The sequence below is a fragment of the Rhinichthys klamathensis genome, unplaced genomic scaffold (genome assembly GCF_029890125.1).
Source record: "Rhinichthys klamathensis goyatoka isolate OS25496 unplaced genomic scaffold, OSU_Roscu_1.1 h1tg000111l_1, whole genome shotgun sequence".
NCBI lineage: Eukaryota > Metazoa > Chordata > Actinopteri > Cypriniformes > Leuciscidae > Rhinichthys > Rhinichthys klamathensis.
Genome location: NW_026606649.1, coordinates 10,620,001 through 10,637,801, shown reverse-complemented (window position 1 = coordinate 10,637,801; position 17,801 = coordinate 10,620,001). Strand labels below are relative to the sequence as shown.

General features: G+C 37.4%; 1 protein-coding gene across 7 annotated transcripts in view; it reads left to right on the top strand.

Moving 5' to 3' along the window:
• The window catches only part of lmo7b (LIM domain 7b), a 54,074-nt gene extending 40,230 nt beyond the window's left edge, over positions 1–13,844 (top strand). For 2 of the 7 annotated variants that reach the window (XM_056254443.1, XM_056254436.1), the window contains exons 18-30: positions 1,804–1,867; positions 1,990–2,049; positions 2,982–3,007; positions 3,141–3,248; positions 5,954–6,043; positions 6,182–6,384; positions 7,052–7,096; positions 7,566–7,621; positions 7,716–7,884; positions 9,064–9,327; positions 11,004–11,112; positions 12,176–12,272; positions 13,448–13,844. In XM_056254443.1, coding sequence (XP_056110418.1) covers positions 1,804–1,867; positions 1,990–2,049; positions 2,982–3,007; positions 3,141–3,248; positions 5,954–6,043; positions 6,182–6,384; positions 7,052–7,096; positions 7,566–7,621; positions 7,716–7,884; positions 9,064–9,327; positions 11,004–11,112; positions 12,176–12,272; positions 13,448–13,470 — 1,314 coding nt within the window. In that variant the 3' untranslated portion in view covers positions 13,471–13,844. Of the gene's footprint in view, positions 1–1,803; positions 1,868–1,989; positions 2,050–2,428; positions 2,462–2,981; positions 3,008–3,140; positions 3,249–5,953; positions 6,044–6,181; positions 6,385–7,051; positions 7,097–7,565; positions 7,622–7,715; positions 7,885–9,063; positions 9,328–9,440; positions 9,471–11,003; positions 11,113–12,175; positions 12,273–13,447 lie in introns of all 7 variants that reach the window. The other 5 variants (XM_056254438.1, XM_056254437.1, XM_056254442.1 and 2 more) reach the window with 5 other exon arrangements.
• Positions 13,845–17,801: the final 3,957 nt, after the last annotated feature.

Below are 17,801 nucleotides of genomic sequence, written 5' to 3'. Positions count from 1 at the left end.
CTGACCTGTCTCAATTATATAGCAGGGTTGGAGCGTGACTTGACTGATTTTAATAAATGGAGAGACGACGAAAGACACCAGGCTGAAGAAGCGTGTTCATTTGAGTCTTCAGAGAAAAGAGACCGGGAGCCAAAATGATATTTTAATGATTATTTAAATACAAAACGATGAGTAATTCTTGTACTTTGTCTTGTTTATTTGTTCTGTCTTGCGTGGTGTTTTGGACATGAGTCTGGCAAATAAACTAAATTGAGTAACATCATCTAATTATTTATATTTAAAAAATAAACCGCTCATAAGGGGTACAGTGATTAACAGTATGGGTATGGTGTGCGAGTACAGTATAACAAAGCGTCACCATTGTTTGATGTAGCGATGGCTTTGACATGAGTTGCATCGCCCTGATGCCCATTTCGGTTGCTTCTTTTACTTGGTCCTCTATGAGTGCGACCAAAGGAGAAACAACAATGACAACAGGCTTTTTATTGCGTCCCATATTCTTAGCGACCATCGGAGCCAGCTGATAAATGAAACTTTTGCCGAATCCTGTAGGAAGGACGGCAAACACATCTTGACGATCGACAAATGCTTTTATTGCAGTTCTCTTTTCGTCTTTTAAAATTAATGCCCTGTCGATTTCTTTTACGACAGACGCGATAGCGGAATCTATAAATCTCAGTTCTCCAGCTGCTGTCATCTTTGAGGGAAACCAGTTCAAACCAAGCGATCTTTGATGATGTGAGGATTACGTAACTGCAGATCATCTGTCCATCATCGTATAAAGCCCACCCTGGCAATTTGATTGGCCCGAACATTTTTTGACTGATCATAATTACTCCTCAATGGATCGAGTCCAGACCGAACTTCCCGACCAAAAAATGTTGTGGGCGGGGTTCGGGCTGGCATCCAGTTTGCCAGGCCATTAGATGGCGATGAAACACTATAGACTGAACACGTTACATGCATGTGCATGACGTCATCGTTTTCAGAGATTTGCGAATTCGTTTTCAAAAGTTTGTGTTTTCAGGCACCCAAAACTCCGTTGTCGTGTAAATAAGCGGCCAAAACGCATACGTTTTACATTTTTTTTTGTTGAAAACTGTGTCGTATAAACTGCCCCTAAATTTCTGTCATGAATTCTGAAGGATTATGTGACACTGAAGACTGGAGCAATGGCTGCTGAAAATTCAGCTTTGAAATCACTAAGGGGCTGTTTTCACGACACCGTTTTCAACTAAAACTGTACAACTTTGTATGCGTTTTGGCCATTCATTTACACGTTTCAAACTGCAAGTTTTTGAAAACCGTCTCCTGTAAACAACAAAAACGTGATTCTCTGAAGATGATGACGTCATGCACATGCCACACGTTTTACGTGTTCAATCTATAGTGTTTCATCACCATCTAATGGCCTGGCAGCAGAATACAGGGTTTTTAGTAGTTTTCGCGGATCCGTGTGAATGGGGATCGTTTTGACAATGGTGTCGTCTGTACGCGGAAAACTCAAACTTCTCAGTTTTAAGCATATCGTTGTCGTGTAAACGTTCCCTAAATTATAGTATTACATAAAGAAATGACATTTTAAATCATATTAAAAATAGAAAAGTTATTATAAATTATTTTAGTGTTTAACATTACTGTTTTTATTATTATTAATAAATGCAACTTTGGTGTGCATAAGAGACCTGAAAAACGTGTTAAAAATCTTACCGACCCCAAACTGTTTAATGGTAGTGTACTTTCTAATTTAATTTAAATGAATTTTATGCATTTATTTGTTTAATTTTACTTCACATTTTTCAGAAAGCACTAACTAAAATGGTGAATGGACGTATCCAGGACAATCCAGTTGCTCTAAGAAACAAAGGTGGGTGCTTTATTACCAGTTTAGCAATCTAATCTTTGTTCTTGTTCAGAGTTAAACCTAACAATTTCCACGTTATTTTTAATACCTTTCTTTGCATTGTTCTCTCCCCACCTGTGTTGTAGACTATGAGCACATAGCTTTGAAAATTCATAGAAGAAAGTTAGAATTTTTCATGAAAAAAGGTAACCGCATTCGCTCAGGCTGTAGAAATGTAATTTTACATGGCTAATTGATCACTGCAGCTTATTAATTTAATTATGCTGTGACTGATTTGTATCAAGCACACTCTTAATGGAGTGTATTGGTGAGGTCTGTTTTGTTCAATATTAATGAATTCACTCAAAAACAGATGGGTTTGCAAATTCTGCATTCTAAGGGCCTGACTAACTAAAGCATTTATACGGTATAGTACATCTGTCACCCAGTTATGTTAAGATTGTTTTTTTTTACATGCTCTTTTCTAAATAGTTAAGTCTCTAGGTCTGGGTACACAGATCTGAAAACGCTCCATGGGTTTCTTTTGCTTTCCATTTTTCTAAAAGCTAATGCTCTGTCCATCAGGTGCCACTGTCAGCTCCTGGGTCTATCTCTGTGGTAAATAAAGATGGTGTGCTTTCAATGTGCATGTGATACACTGTAAAATATGAAGACTGTTGTTTCTTTATTTATGTTTCTGTCTGTTATTGGCTGTGTGTGATTCCTGTCTTATTGCAGAACAGTTTACAAAGAGAACCTGGAGTTAGTTTGTCTCTAATAATTTAGTTTTTCAAACCAGAAGTATTGATCCGCTATCAGATTCCTCTGCAATTCACTGTTATTGAACAAATACAATTCTAAAGGGATTGCTCTGAGATGTTTTTTGCACGTTCATTGTTTACTTCTGTCTTGCGTGTTGTTTAAAGCCTGCGTACCAGCATGCGAGTGTGAATTTGTTGTGCGCTCGCTCGACCGTGGTGGCTTTGGTTACAGTTTTGTCATATGAGCAGGGTGTGTGTGTGTCAGAATCAGTGAGCAGCATGAATCAACAGGTTACAGGTTTGGGAAACTCATGGCTATGTGTGGGCTTTGTTATGCTATTTAAACAGATAATCTTTGTTTCCACCTCTTTTACTAGGTGGCTCTGAGTCTGCCATCTCTGATGTGAGTCAAGTGACTGTCATTCACATTTATTCTTTATCAATATTCAAGCCTGATTCTGATTTATTAGTATGCTGCTACTGTCTAAATTTGACTTTTTGGTTCATTTATTCATATTGTTACTCTCTGGTATCAGCTGCAGGTTCCCTCCATCAGTTCCACCTCCTCTCGCTGGTCCTGGGATCATGAGGAAGAGAGGCGGCGGCAGGAGAAATGGCAGATGGAACAAGAGCGCCTCCTGCAGGTACCACCAAATACCATAACCAGTGCTGCTTTCCAATCCAAAATTGTCATGCCCTTCACTCGCTAACTTCCCTCCGTCTCGTTCACTCGGACGTCATTGCTTACTTTGCATGAGTGCCCACTACTGGTGGAAACTGTAATGGGATGAATTGGAACGTCCTAAGCCCTTGATCACTTGGAATCGGCTATGGAGTTGATTTTATTATTTAAAAAATGTTTCCCTTTAAGAATTTGTTTAATGCCACATCCAAATGTATATAGATGTGTTTGGGTTGTTTTAAATAAAATAAAATTAATAATTTAATATATCATAGTAGTTCGTGGTGGTGGTGATTCGACGAGATCTGCGGTGACGTCACAATCGTGTTGCATTGTGGTATATGGAGCTGACTGAAGTGTACATATGAAGTAGACTCGCTCCCTCGATTTTGACCGAGGGAGCGAGGGTCTGTCCATATAAACTTCCCTTGTCCACTTCACGAAGTGGAACGCACTTCAAAATGGCGGTGTCTAAAAGTGGACTGGAACGCAGCACAGATCTTGAATGCGAGACGTTTCAGAATAGATTTTGTTTCATAGTGAATTTTATATTTTTAGTTTAAGTTTTAGTTGGTATAGTTAAAATAGTCATTTGTTTATTATAATTAAGTATAATTATAATAGTGTGTGTGTATTTATTTATTTTATTAATTCCACACACACATAAACATTGAATTACCGATTCCAATCTGGTGTAATATCTTTGATAGTGTAATTCAGCCCATTGCGCTGAATGGAAGCGAGGTTTGGGGTCCACTCAGTGATCAGAGCTACACTAGATGGGACAGACATCCAACAGAAGCCTACACACATAATTCTGCAAACTTGTTCTAAAACTACAAAGGAAAACACCCAATAATGCATGTAGGGCAGAATTAGGCCGATTCCCATTGATTGTTAATCTGCAAAAAAGATCCCTCAAATTTTGGATGCATCTAAAATCAAATCCCACATAATCACTACATTTTAAGCATTACAAACCCAAGAACTGAACCCCGAAGTCCCCTCATACCCCTTTTCCACCAAAAACGAACTGGTTCGGAACTGGTGCTGGTTCAAAGTTGGTTCGGAGTTGGTTCAACTTGCGAACCTTCTCAGTTTTTCCACTGACTAGAGCGCCCAGCGAACGACGTCGTTATGTCACTGTGTACGTCGCCATACATCTTAGCTAGAAACGCTTGCAAGTACAACATTACTTTGGGATTATCTCTAACTCGTGAACCAAGAAGGCTTTGAAAACAATTGAAATATGTAAGTCTTTTAATATTTTCCTTTGATATGTAATCTTTAATGATTAGTTATGTACTCCTGTCTTGTGTATTTTTTTTCTTTCCATTTATTTGTTCTATATTGTGACTGTTTTCTTCTTTGTTTACATAACGTTTTCAATAAAAAAATTGATAAAAAAAAACTAGAAACGCTTGCGCCAACTTCAAGCATAACAATTACAATGGCGGACTACATCGTGTTTCTGCAAATGTTTCTCCTGGCTTTGCGATCCTATATTATGTCAGAAAATATGTTATCTAAACCCGCCCCCAGCCCCCGACGTAAGCATGACGTGGTAAAAGAACGGTTCTAGTCCAGCAAAGAGTTGGTGCCGCTTTAGAACCAGTTTTCCTGGCCGAGAACCGGTTCTTTGGCTGTCGAAACACAAAGAACCGGTTCGCGCGCAGGCACCGGCTCCGAACCGGCTCTCAAAATGCGTTGGTGGAAAAGGGGTATATGTCAGCTGGTTCTGAGACTTAACCTGACTAACTACTAACACTACTACTAACATCTACTAACACTAACCAGTTTCAGACTAGCACTGCTTCTCACACAAACTTCAAAATAAACCAAATTATCAAACAGTCTAATAATACATATCTGGAACATTGGGATCAGGAAACTAAAACACAAAGTAAATTACAATTCTATCGAACTCTGAAATCAAATTATGAATTGGAAGAATATCTCCAGAGTGTGAGAGAGACAAAGCAGAGACGGATCCTGAGCAAGTACAGGCTGAGTGAACAGTCTAGCCATCGAGACCCGCAGACACAGAAAGAGCTGGCTACCCCGAGAGCAAAGGGTGTGTGTTCACTGTAGGACAGGAGAGATTGAGGCAGAGATGCACTTTCTCCTTCACTGTCACAAATACAGTTCAATCAGAGACCTCTACTTAAACAAACTCACTAACTTAATACAGAACTTTACAGCCATGACTGAAATAGAACAGATAAAGATAATAATAGGAGAGGGACAGACCGCAGCACTGGTTGCCAGATACGTGTGTGTGTGCCACAGCCTGAGAGTGTGTGTAAAGTGTGTGTCTGACCTCAGTGTGTTTCTCTACTGTCCACCACAGTGACCCTCAGTAATGTGTGTGTGTGTGTGTGTATACATGTTAAAACACTGTGGTATCAAATTTTTACACATGTTCTAATTTGTTACACTGTTTATTTAAATTTAAGTTATAATATTTTCTTCTATTATTTAGATTTTTTTTTTTAATTATTATTATTCTATGTATTCCAAGCTTTGGCAATGTTGTATTTTACAGTCATACCAATAAAGCAATTTTGAATATATACACATACACTGATGGAGGGAATTTATTTTGCTGATAAATTTTTTTGTAATAAACTGTTACATTTAAAAAATGTTTGTCTGTGCTGGTTTCAGGAAAAGTATCGACGTGATCAGGAGAAGTTGGAGGAGGAGTGGAGAAGAGCTCAGGAGGAGTTTTATGGAGAGGAGCACGGTGCTCCTGAGGTCAGAGGATTGTCATAACTTGAATGTAAATTGTAACGTTGTATAAAGTGTTTGCATTACGTGCTCTGCAATACTCTGCAGTCATTATAAAATGGTGAATAGTGAACACTGTTATTATTTACTTTCTGCCGGTATTAGGAGCAGAAATGCCTTGCTGTGCTGTCCAATGGAAATACAACCTCTCATATTCCACCTCCCATTGCTACCACTTCAGTGGCATCCACTCAGATTGCAGAGAAGGTGGGAGCAGAACAGAACAGACAGGCCGCTGTGCAAATAGCAGCAGGACACCAGTCACTTAAGACAGAAGTGGAGTGCGATTCAACCACAAAGAGTCAGTGGTAAGAAATATGCCAAGCACAAGGTGAAAAATAAGTTGTAGCTGTTTTGTTGTTCATGCTGAGAAAATATTAGGATTTTGCATTTCCCTAAATCTTAGGCAAGTCTGGCAAAGCATTAATGCATATAATTTCAAAAGACAAGCCCACAAAATGAAGATGATTCAATAATTTCATTAAAGACATTGAATAAAAATATAATAAAGACCTAACATCACTTAATATATAGTATTCAACAGAAATCTTTTTGTTTAATTTCCATATCATTGAACATATCACTGGCGCCGGCACAGTCCACAGGAATCCATTTGAGTTTGCCAGCCAGTCTGAGGAAGTAGGCCGTTCACAAAGGACATATTTTTAGGACAGTTTTTAGCTGATGTTGAATCCAGCTGTGTTTTTCATCATCCTGCGCTATGAGCATGTTTTTAACAAAGCAAAATTAATAGCATTAGTTTATTATTATTTTAGCATTCGTTTCTTTTTTGATATCACACTAAATTACCATGCTAAATTGACAGCCCTAATTAATATGTATTGTCAATTTCTGAAGTAGTAGTGAAATACTCTTGTATTGAGTGCAGTGTGGAGTTGCATGTACATGTTACGGTTGCTTTGGTCATTGCTTGCATGTCTATCTATGTGCTGCTTCTGCTCTGTCCTGCTTCAGCTCAGAGGAGTCCTATGGGTTTGCCAAGCTTACCGTTTCCGACAGGTCAGTTTGCTTTTGTGGCTATATTTGCATCTTTTAATGGCTTTTGTGGCATAAGGAAAGATGTGATGTACAGTAGTAAATCTGGCAGCACTTCTTTAAGACAGTGGAAAATCTTTCAGTACAGAAATGTTACGTGTGTATTTTTCCCATTATTAAAATACTTTCTCACTTTAATGGGAAGAGAAAGTTGTCAGTAATTCAGTTTTATTTTCCATGAGAAATGTAAGCAAGAGAATGTTAACAATTCTGTTAACAAACGTTAATTCTGATTACAATTCCATTTAGTAATATTTCACATTGACCTATTATCTTTCTCATCACATTCAGTTCTGTCCTCATTGCAAGATATTTTGCAGGCATTTATTGTTGGTGATGCAAAAATAGCACACTTCACATTTAAAGTTAGGCTTGCAGTGGTGATGGCTTTTTTTTTTTCACTCTTTTTCTTTCATGTGCTTATTTTGCCTAGGACGAAGTCAAAATCTACCCCTGCACTTGAAAGCCTTCACAAACAAGATGCTAAAGGTCTCATTACTTTTCATTTTGATTATTCTTAGTCGAGTTCCTGAGAGTTGACTCAGGTACAATGCTCCTCTTCTCTGGCTTGTCCCTTCATTAGCTGCAGGGAGCGGTAAAAAGAAGGGACAGCTGTCACAGGCAGAAAAGGAACGTCTGCAGATCCTGGAGGAGATGAGGAAGAAAACGCAGCTCCTCACTGACGGCAGTTGGATCCGTCAGCGAAATGCCATCAACAAAGAGTCCATCACTGCGGGAACGTCAATCAAGAGGTCCCAATGAATAAACTGAATAAACATTTTCCCTTATACTGTTTAGCACAGATTCTCTTTGTCAGCTTACAAAGTACTACTGTTTAAATGTTTGGGATTAGTAAGTGTGACGCACTGAAAATTCAGCTTTGCCATCGCAGGAAATTTTTAAATATTTTATTTTATATTTTAATAGTTAAAATGTATTAAAATAGAAAACTTTTTTTTTTAATTATAATAATATTTCACAATATGACTGTTTTTTATAATGGTCAACCGATATTTTTTTTTTTTTTTTATTGCCGATATCTATATTATATATATTATATTAATAGTATTTAATACATTTTAAATAAATGTTTTAAAATCTTTAAAATATGCTTATACTTTAGATGGCCACTTCTTGATTCTTCAATCCTATTACAGTATTTTTCACAAAGAAAGTAATTGTTTAAAAATATATGAATAAAAAGGAAGTAAACTGTAATGGGACTCAGTAATCTGGTAAGTTTGTGCGCACTGGGAATCAAATTTTGTCAAATAAAGACAAGGTAACGCTAATTTTACACACAGCACACAGTCAAAATTGCATGAAAATGGATATAGCGCTGCATATTTTTAAATCAAAGGTTTAAAGTTTGTCGATCGTGAGTCTCCAGTGAAGCTGAACTCTCCTGTCTGCATTTAATTCACACAGACCGAACGTCACGCACAGAGTAACACGTTTATGCAGGCTACAAATGCGCACTTCAGAAAAGTTTGCAAGGTTTGTGAAAAATGTTTATTAGATATTCAGAGATTTGTTTAAATTACATAAATGCGTATTTGCTGAATGCTGACAGTAAATGAAGTATAATAGTGTTTGCCTTATATAATAATATAAAAGCAAACGCTATACTTTTTTGCATACCGTTTACTTTTTTTAATAGTTCTATCTAATAACGTATTAAATATGACTGTTGAACAAAAATCGTAAACGCTTCTAACACATCGGCCAATAAGAAAAACTTGTATATTGGTTGACCACTAGTTTTTACTGTATTTTGATTAAATACTGTAAATGCTGTCTTGTTGAGCAACTGGGCATAAGAGACTTCTTTCCAAAACGTAAAAAAAAAAAGTTACTGACCCCAAACTTTTGAATAATGGTGTACTTTTTGTCCTTTCCAGTCTGTCTTTAACATCTCAATCTCTTCACAGTTATGAATCGCTGGAGAACCTCCACTCGACCAGCTCCTGGTCCAGGCAGTCCTACACTTCAGGTGTCACAAACCGACCCCATTCTGCTCTGGGAAGCACTGGCTCTTACAGGAGTGGACGCAGCAGCTTGGGACCTGGCTCAGCGATCTTCTCTACTGGTCTTAAACAGGCCTTGTCAGCCTCCAACTTTCACACTCCACCAATCACAACTACTGCTGAGACCTCGGTCCCTGAGTCCCGTTCAAACTCTCAGCAGTGTGGCAGGTATGGACTAGTCAAAGCAACCAAAGCATTGCTTTATGTAAAATGCATATTCAGATACCTTTAAATACCTTTAAGCCAATTTTAAGTGCAGCTCTTTTATTTTTTGTCTTAAGGATCTCACTCTACCTGACCTTTAACCCCAGGTATTTTAGCAATCAATGACTGATCGGAATGGTATACTCGTGTACTGCATATTGCAGCATATAACGTGGCGTACACTACCGTTCAAAAGTTTGGGATCAGTGCAATTGTAAAAAAAAAAAAATTATACATATATATATATATATATATACTTGTATTCAGCAAGGATGGATAAATTGATAAAAAAAATGAGAGAAATATTTTTCAAATAAATTATCTTCTTTTGAACTTTCTATTCATCAAATCTTGAATTATTATTTTTTTTATCTCAAGTATCGTATCTTAGTATCTTAAAATATTAAAGGAATAGTTCACTTACAAATAAAAAATTCCTGATAATTTACTCACCCCAATGTCATCCAAGATGTCCATGTCTTTCTTTCTATAGTCGAAAAGAAATTAAGGTTTTTGAGAAACATTACAGGATTTTTCTCCATATAATGGACTTCAATGGCAACCAACGGTTTGAAGGTTTGATTTGTGGTTAAAAAGCATATAATTTTTATTTATTTTTTTTAGAAAATGACCGATCGTTTCGCTAGGTAAGACCCTTATTTCTCCTTTGAAGCTGCATTGAGACTGACATTTTAAACCGTTGGTTGCCATTGAAGTCCATTATATGGAGAAAAATCCTGGAATGTTTTCCTCAAACCTTAATTTAGAGTAAATTATCAGGAAATGTTTATTTGAAAGTGAACTACTCCTTTAAGCAGCTCAACTGTTCAACATTATAATGAGAAATGTTTCTTCAGTATATTAGAATAATTGATCTGAAGGATCATGTGACACTGAAAACTGGAGTAATGATGCTGAAAATTCAGCTTTGTCATCACAGGAATACATGTATAAATTTAAAAATGTATTAAAATAGAAAAGTCATTTTAAACAGCAAAAAATATTTCAAAATATTACTGTTTCTACTGTATTTTATCAGTCTTGAAGAATAAGAGACTTCTTTAAAAAAAACTAATCTTATGGAAAGTAGTGTACAAAATATGCTGCATTGTCTAATGTATTCCATACAGTGTTTGAAAAACAGTATGTGAAAGAGTATGCAATATTCAACAATATTTCTTGTAAATAGTTGTATGCTACAAAACCTCACTACGTTCCAGGCTAAATCAACCATTTGCATTCTAGTTTATCTTGGAAATACTGTTCATTTGTAATCTAATTTTGTGTAAAAAATTTGATTTTTTTGCTGTTTTATAAAAATGCAGTCAAAATGTAAAATGTGAAAATGATTATTGCCTCCACTCCATTTGTTACACTGAAAGCTCAAGTGGGAGAGTATTGCATTGTTGGAAGCAGTATCCCACACAACATGCATTTTGACAATTTGGGTATTCCATGCATGCTGTTAATGTGTACAGTATACATGCAGCATAGTATGGTAGTATGCTATTCCGAACCTTTCAGTACTCTGCCGCCAACCTCTTCTGTTAAATGCAGTCGAATCAGGGAAAGGGCAGAGCAAATGCGCTCTTGTTTCTGACATTGACACTGACTCTGACACTGGCATGTGGTGCCTGTAGGCTGCTCAGTGGCAGGCGGATGTGCTCGAGGTGCGAGCAGCCTCTAGGGAAGGGAGCCGCCATGGTCATCGATTCCCTGGAGCTCTGCTTTCACATTGGTTGCTTCAAGGTGAGACTAGAGGTCACCTGAAACTAAGAGCGAGCGGGCCCTTCCGTGGATCTGTTGCACCTAGCCTGGGTTTTTAACCTTCAGCATTTGGGGCAACAGGAGATCATTAGCCACCTAACATCAATAAATTCTTCTATTTTGCTGTAGGCAATCAGATTACAAGCATGCAAAACAAATTAGAAATGGTGTAGATTTCTATCCTAATTCATACTTTGATTCAAACCTGGGATTTATGTAAGAAAATACATCAATAAAACATTCCAGAACTCTTATCTGAACGCGTTTTAATTCCAAGTTAAACATTTTTTTCATTGAATTGAAAGACATCGTAAGTCCAGACTGTTTTCTGATTGCCTTATTGCCAATTAACTTGACAAACTAAACACTCCTTCTGGCTAACCTGACCAGAACCCTGCCAGTCACTGAACACACAGGCTTTTCTAAACGCACAACTATACCGCATTTTCCGGAATACATTTTTTTTGTAATCGAAAACATGCTGAGATTTATATTCCAAAATGACGCATGTAATGATTTGTTGTTAAGTGAGGGGTACCAAAATATGCATTTTTAGTGTTAATAATGGTTTTAAAAGCTTTGTTTTATTTATTTGTAAATTACATTATTTCTGAATGTAATAATAAAATGTGACATACACCCATTAAAAAAAAAAATTCTCTCAACAAATTATAGTGCGACTTATTTTCCGGAAAATAAGGTATTTGCTTTGATCTTTGGTCTCTTGCGTTCCTTCTAATGATGTTTGTCCCTTTTATATCCCTGTATCTGTTGCAGGGGTTATTTTGTTTACGGTAACCGGTAACTGCTTGTTTCTTCACTGCAGCACAGGACCGTTACATCACTGCTTCAACAGCTTACACTAAAACAAAAAAATCACCCTTTCATATGTAGCTATGGTGGAGGATCTGCTCACACTGACCCAATAATTAGCATTTCTGATTTGGGAGGCTTTGACTTTCTGCATTGAGTCATGGGAAGAAAAGGGTTATATCCTCTCATCTTGATGTGTATCCGGACTCACTGTTTCTTGTTGATCTTGCAGTGTGTCAGCTGCAGGACTGACCTTGGGAGAGGGATTGAGTCCGGAGCTCAGGTCAGAGTCCGACACAGACAGCTCTTCTGTAACAACTGCTACAGAGGTAAGCTGCAACCAACATATCATTATATAAACGTATACAATTCAGTGGTTGCTTTGAGTATCCATACTAGGATCGGTGTCAAGAATGCAAGTCTGCAGACTCGCCTTTATTCCTTGATTAAATGACACTGCTAACACTGCAAATAGTTACAAACTACTGCTTCATTCTATCCAAATGATTCTAGATCACTTGCCCTCACATATATTATGTATTATATTCAACACTTTACAATAAGGCTTCATTAGTTAACATTCATTAACTACTTTTAGTTAAAACAAACTAAGAATGAACAATATCCCCCCCCCCCCCCCTTATTATATTTTTTTTGTTTTCACAAAGAGAAAACAAATGAACGAATATTTTTATTAACTAACATTAACAAAGATTAATAAATACTGTAACAATGCATTAAGTAACATAAATTACAATAAGGTCTCATTTGTTAACATTAGTTAAATGTATTGCTCATTGTTAAAATGTATATTATATTATATTATATTATTATATATTTTTTTAATGTCCAACACTTACCAACTTACCAACACTGCATTTATAAAAACAGTAATATTGTGAAATTATAAATCTTATAAACAATTTAAATTAACATTTTCTATTTTTATACTTTTTAAAATGTAATATATTCCTGTGACCGCAAAGCTTAATTCAGTCTTGAGTGTCACATGATCCTTCAGAAATCATCGTAATGCTGCTTTGGTTCTCAAAAAACATGTCGTCTTATTATATCGACTGTTAAAAGGAGTATATACATTTATTTATTCTTATAATGTTTTTTTTTTCTGTATAATGTGGAACACAAAGACATTTTTTTCAAGAATCTTCACATAGATCTTAGAAGAGACCATGTGCCTAAAAAATCACTATTGAAGCACAGTGACTATTTTTGTGATGAACTCACTGAAATGTAAGTCATTATTCACAGATAATCTCAGCTGAATCTTTCTAAATGGTTTGGCGTCCTGACATTTGGTTTCAGAAACACTTGTAAATAAGTTAAAAACATCAAATGTCATTTGTCAATTTTTGTTTGAAAATTCCTTTATCGGTTTGATCCTTAGCTCAGTTACATTCATAAATGGAGGGCTCTCAGTGAAACCTGCTTTAGTTTTTAAGAGCAGCTCTATGCTAACTGAAAGACTCTATGCATTTTCTCTTAGTCTGTCCCTCCTTCTCCAAGTGACCAGAATGCCTTGCAACAGATGGAAGAGGAGTGTACCACAGAAACGGCCTCAGGAATCTGAACCATCAGTAAAATCTAAACACTGCAGCAGGCTTTATCCACTGCTTACTTTCACGGCTTTGACAATCAATACATTGAGACTGATATTTCTGTGATTGTTCTCATAGCATGACCGCTATAGTGAAGAGTTAGAACATGTTATTGTGATCACTGCTGAAACCCCTGAGGTTGTTTCTGTACTGGCTGACATCCGTGGTGAGATGTAGTAAGATGTCATGCTGAACAGTTATGCATTCCATGTGGCAAGTAATAACATGTCTAATCTGTCTAATGACTCCCTAAGAACTGTTTTATATTTTATTTTTTGATGCAAGTCCTTGTTGAGACCTAATATGTTTAGCATATATGTTATTCTCTCATGTCTTTAATATAAGCTTTCCTCTCATAATTATTTAATAAATGTTCTAGCACACTTTATTTGGTAATGAATCACTTTTTTCCCCCTCTCATTGATAGAAATCACATAGTGGTGATGGTGGAGGGAACGGGATGTAAAGGTTAAGTCATTGTTTTGTATCAATCAATTAAGAGGAATCTTATGCTAAAGTTTTAAACAAGCTGCTTAACAATAGATGGTAATAATGTGAAATTTATTTAGGCTTACAGATTTTGAAATGTTCTCCAGTAGATGGCACTCTGGGTGTAACTGGCATACATCTGTTTCTTTCCATAGAATAGATGCTAGGTTCTGCCAATCAGATGGCTTGCTAATAGAGGTTCTATTGCATATAATTGTAAGATCAAATTACCTGGGATGGTTCTTTCCAAGCCCCTATGCTGGACATTTCTGTTGGAAATATATGTGGGATTTCAGTCTCTCTCCCTGTATGTCATAGCCTAGTTAAAACTGGCTAAACTAATAAGTGTTGCCATGGAAATAAAGCTTAATTTTAAATACAAAATTATGGACTGAAACTGTTTTCACTGAAACCCCCTTATTTCTTTTGAAAACATCTTACTGCAGCCCGTTTTTATGTGTATCATTATCTCTTCATATCCTGAAACAGATACATACTTCAGTCCTAATTTGGGTAATTTAAGAGTGGCTGTAGAGCATCACCGGACTTTTCTGCTTCCTGTCATTAACTTGCTCCCACAGTCGTCTCCATTCCCACCACTGTAAACTCATTCTCAATGGCTCTACAGTGCAGCACTTAATTGCCCTCTGGAGTGTTGGCATAGTAACAGCTTCATGCGTTGCTTTTTGCGGAATTTACCGTTTAATTTTTTTTATTTATTATTATTAATAACTCGCGTGATTAAAGGGATAGTTCACTTTGAAATTAATTTTTGGTATGTTTTAGCTTACCTCAAGGGCATCCAAGATGTAGGTGTCTTTGTTTCCGTTCTTGTCTGTCAGTCATATAATGCAGGTCTATGGTCACTTCCTCAAAGAGCATGCACCGAGAAGTCCCAATTAAACATAATTTAATGACTCGTAAATGTAAGTACACATTGATGGCCTAAGACACGAAACGAGCAGTTTGTGTGAGAAAACGAACAGTATTTATATCGTTTTTACCTCTTGTAAACACAGCCACGTCCAAGTGATCTGAGGTCGCCGGCGCTTCGGTCTTTTCCGGAGAGCGCCGGAAGTGATCTCTCGTGCGTGTACGTCACTCATACAATTGTTTTATTTTTTTAATTGTTTTCTTTTACGACGGTTTAAACATCCCGGATAAGCGCAAATTAGTACCATTTTAATTAGTCGTCTTACCTACAATCTCTGTTCTGTGTAAACAATGAGTGACGTACACGCGCGAGAGATCACTTCCGGAGCTTTCCTGGAAAAGACCGAAGCGCCCGCGCCCTCAGATCACTTGGACGTGGCTGTGGTTACAGGAGGTAAAAACGATATAAATACTGTTCGTTTTCTCACACAAACCGCTCGTTTCGTGTCTTAGGCCATCAATGTGTACTTACATTTACGAGTCATTAAATTATGTTTAATTGGGACTTCTCTGTGCATGCTCTTTGAGGAAGTGACCGTAGACCTGCATTATATGACTGACAGACAAGAACGGTTTGACCTAAAAATATCAAAATTGAAACTACTGCGGAAACAATGACACCTACATCTTGGATGCCCTTGAGGTAAGCTAAAACATACCAAAAATGAATTTCAAAGTGAACTATCCCTTTAAGCGTTCCAATTGGTTTTGGTGGAAAAACAACCCAATATTTAAATGAGGAACATCATCTGCAATGGCGGGAATACGGCTTTGTTCTTCTGGTGTTTTTATCCTGGCATATCCAGTTGATTAGCACCGGTATAAATGGTGCACATCTGCCACATACTTGCCTGGAGAGGGAAGCACTGGATTTGTGGGTGAACGGTTCCTTTAAAAGGGGTTTACTGTGAGAATATTTTATATTTGCACAACTGTGATAAGAAAATGCTGTTTTGATGAACATATGGTGCTCTTCCTTCCCTCTCAATACATAGTTCCCACATGACGTCACAACATACGGGCATTTGCCGACCCGGCGCCATTTCTGTGGGCATGTTTCGGGCAGAATATTAGAAGAAGCTGAAACGAGTTAATTTCGTGATAAAAAGTGAAAATGGTCATCTCCTGCTGGGTCAATGGATGTTCAAATCGTGCCGGAGGTTCAGTTAAATTTGGATTTTACAGTATACCCGTCTTTAGACTTCATGAATGTGAGAAGTCTAAGCTTTTGTCAGAACAACGACGGAGGTTATGGCTGCGAGGATAAACAAGTTAACACTTTGCAGTTTAAATGATGTCCTGTATTAACATAATGACGAGGTATTAAAAACAACAGTTTCCACTGTTCGATCGCGCGTGCGAATCACACACACACACACACACACACACACACACACACACACACACACACACACACACTAGCATTGCAATCTCTGATTATGTCCCTAAAGAACTCACGTATAAAGTAGTTCCGCATTACATTAATTAATTTGCACGCGAGTTTTATTTATTTTTATACCGTGTATATTCATGCACTGAACCGTGACGCACGTACAGTTTCGGTTCAATACGAATACATGTACCGTTCCAACCCTATTCTTCAGTGTACAAATAAGTACATGCATATTACAGAAAGCACCGATGACTGTTATAAGGGCTGTTATGAAGGCTATGGCTTTTTAATAGACAGATAGTCTAGCATCACGCTACATACATTCGCTATGATGACTACTTTTCCATTGATTGCACTTGAGCAAACGTCACCAACCCAACCCTCGACAAACTAATTGTATGCCTCCAGTGATTTCCAGGCTCGGAATTGCTCACATGTGTATAAAATACCAGATAATGGTAACGTTACACATGATAATACTGTATGAGGCAAAGCTGCATAATCAGTGCTCGGTCCTTCCTCCACACCATTTATGACTGAAATTTTCGCATTGTACCTCTCTCTGTCTTGTGTTAATAGACACTCTTTATAATCTCTGCCACTTTGTCTCTTCATGATTTTCGTAACATTATAAACCGAAAGAAATATTCGAAATTTGCTTGTAAAACTTTGTAAACAGAGCAGCTTATGCCCTCAAAGATGGTGTCTCCGGGGAGGTCACGTGACATTAATTGGCCTGTGGGAACTATGTATAGAAACAGCTATATCTTCCCTCAGTAGCCTGTTCTTCCCAGAATTGTTGTGGCAGTTATGACCTTAGTGCACTAGCCGCAAGGGTTCACATCACCCATAAAGCACGGCATTCCGCTCATGCGTGCAACCAAGTCTCAGATGTGTCCTCTTGCTTAGTTAGCCAGTGACGCTCGCTTCATGCAATCTGAACTTTCTATCTGCTAGCTGAGGTCAACAGATTCCCTCTTGAGAGACCAAGAGACAATTGGTATCATTCTTCAACGGATTTAAATATATCCAAATAACCCTGGAATTGAATTTTGTATATGGGGGATATAAAAGCCAGCCTTGGTCAGATGATGCTAAACAAAAGAAGGCCACTCAAATCGAATAAAGTCTCTCACGATGGTGCCTGCCACGGCTTGTTTTTATTTGTCCACTGTCTGCAAAAGTCTCCCTATTTAATTAGCATAAGCTATTTTAGCCCTTTTTTATTTATTCACGTTGACATTTAATCTCTCTATCTGTTGTGCTCAAGACCTGTATATTTGTACCATTCCCTTTAGCCACTTCATAAACACATGGCCTTTTTTAAGGGCACGGTAGCACTTCTGTGACTTTATATGGGAGTGCAGCGAGGTTTCATTTATTTATCTTTTTCTTTACCGTCATGGCAGATCTAGGCTTTCCCACTA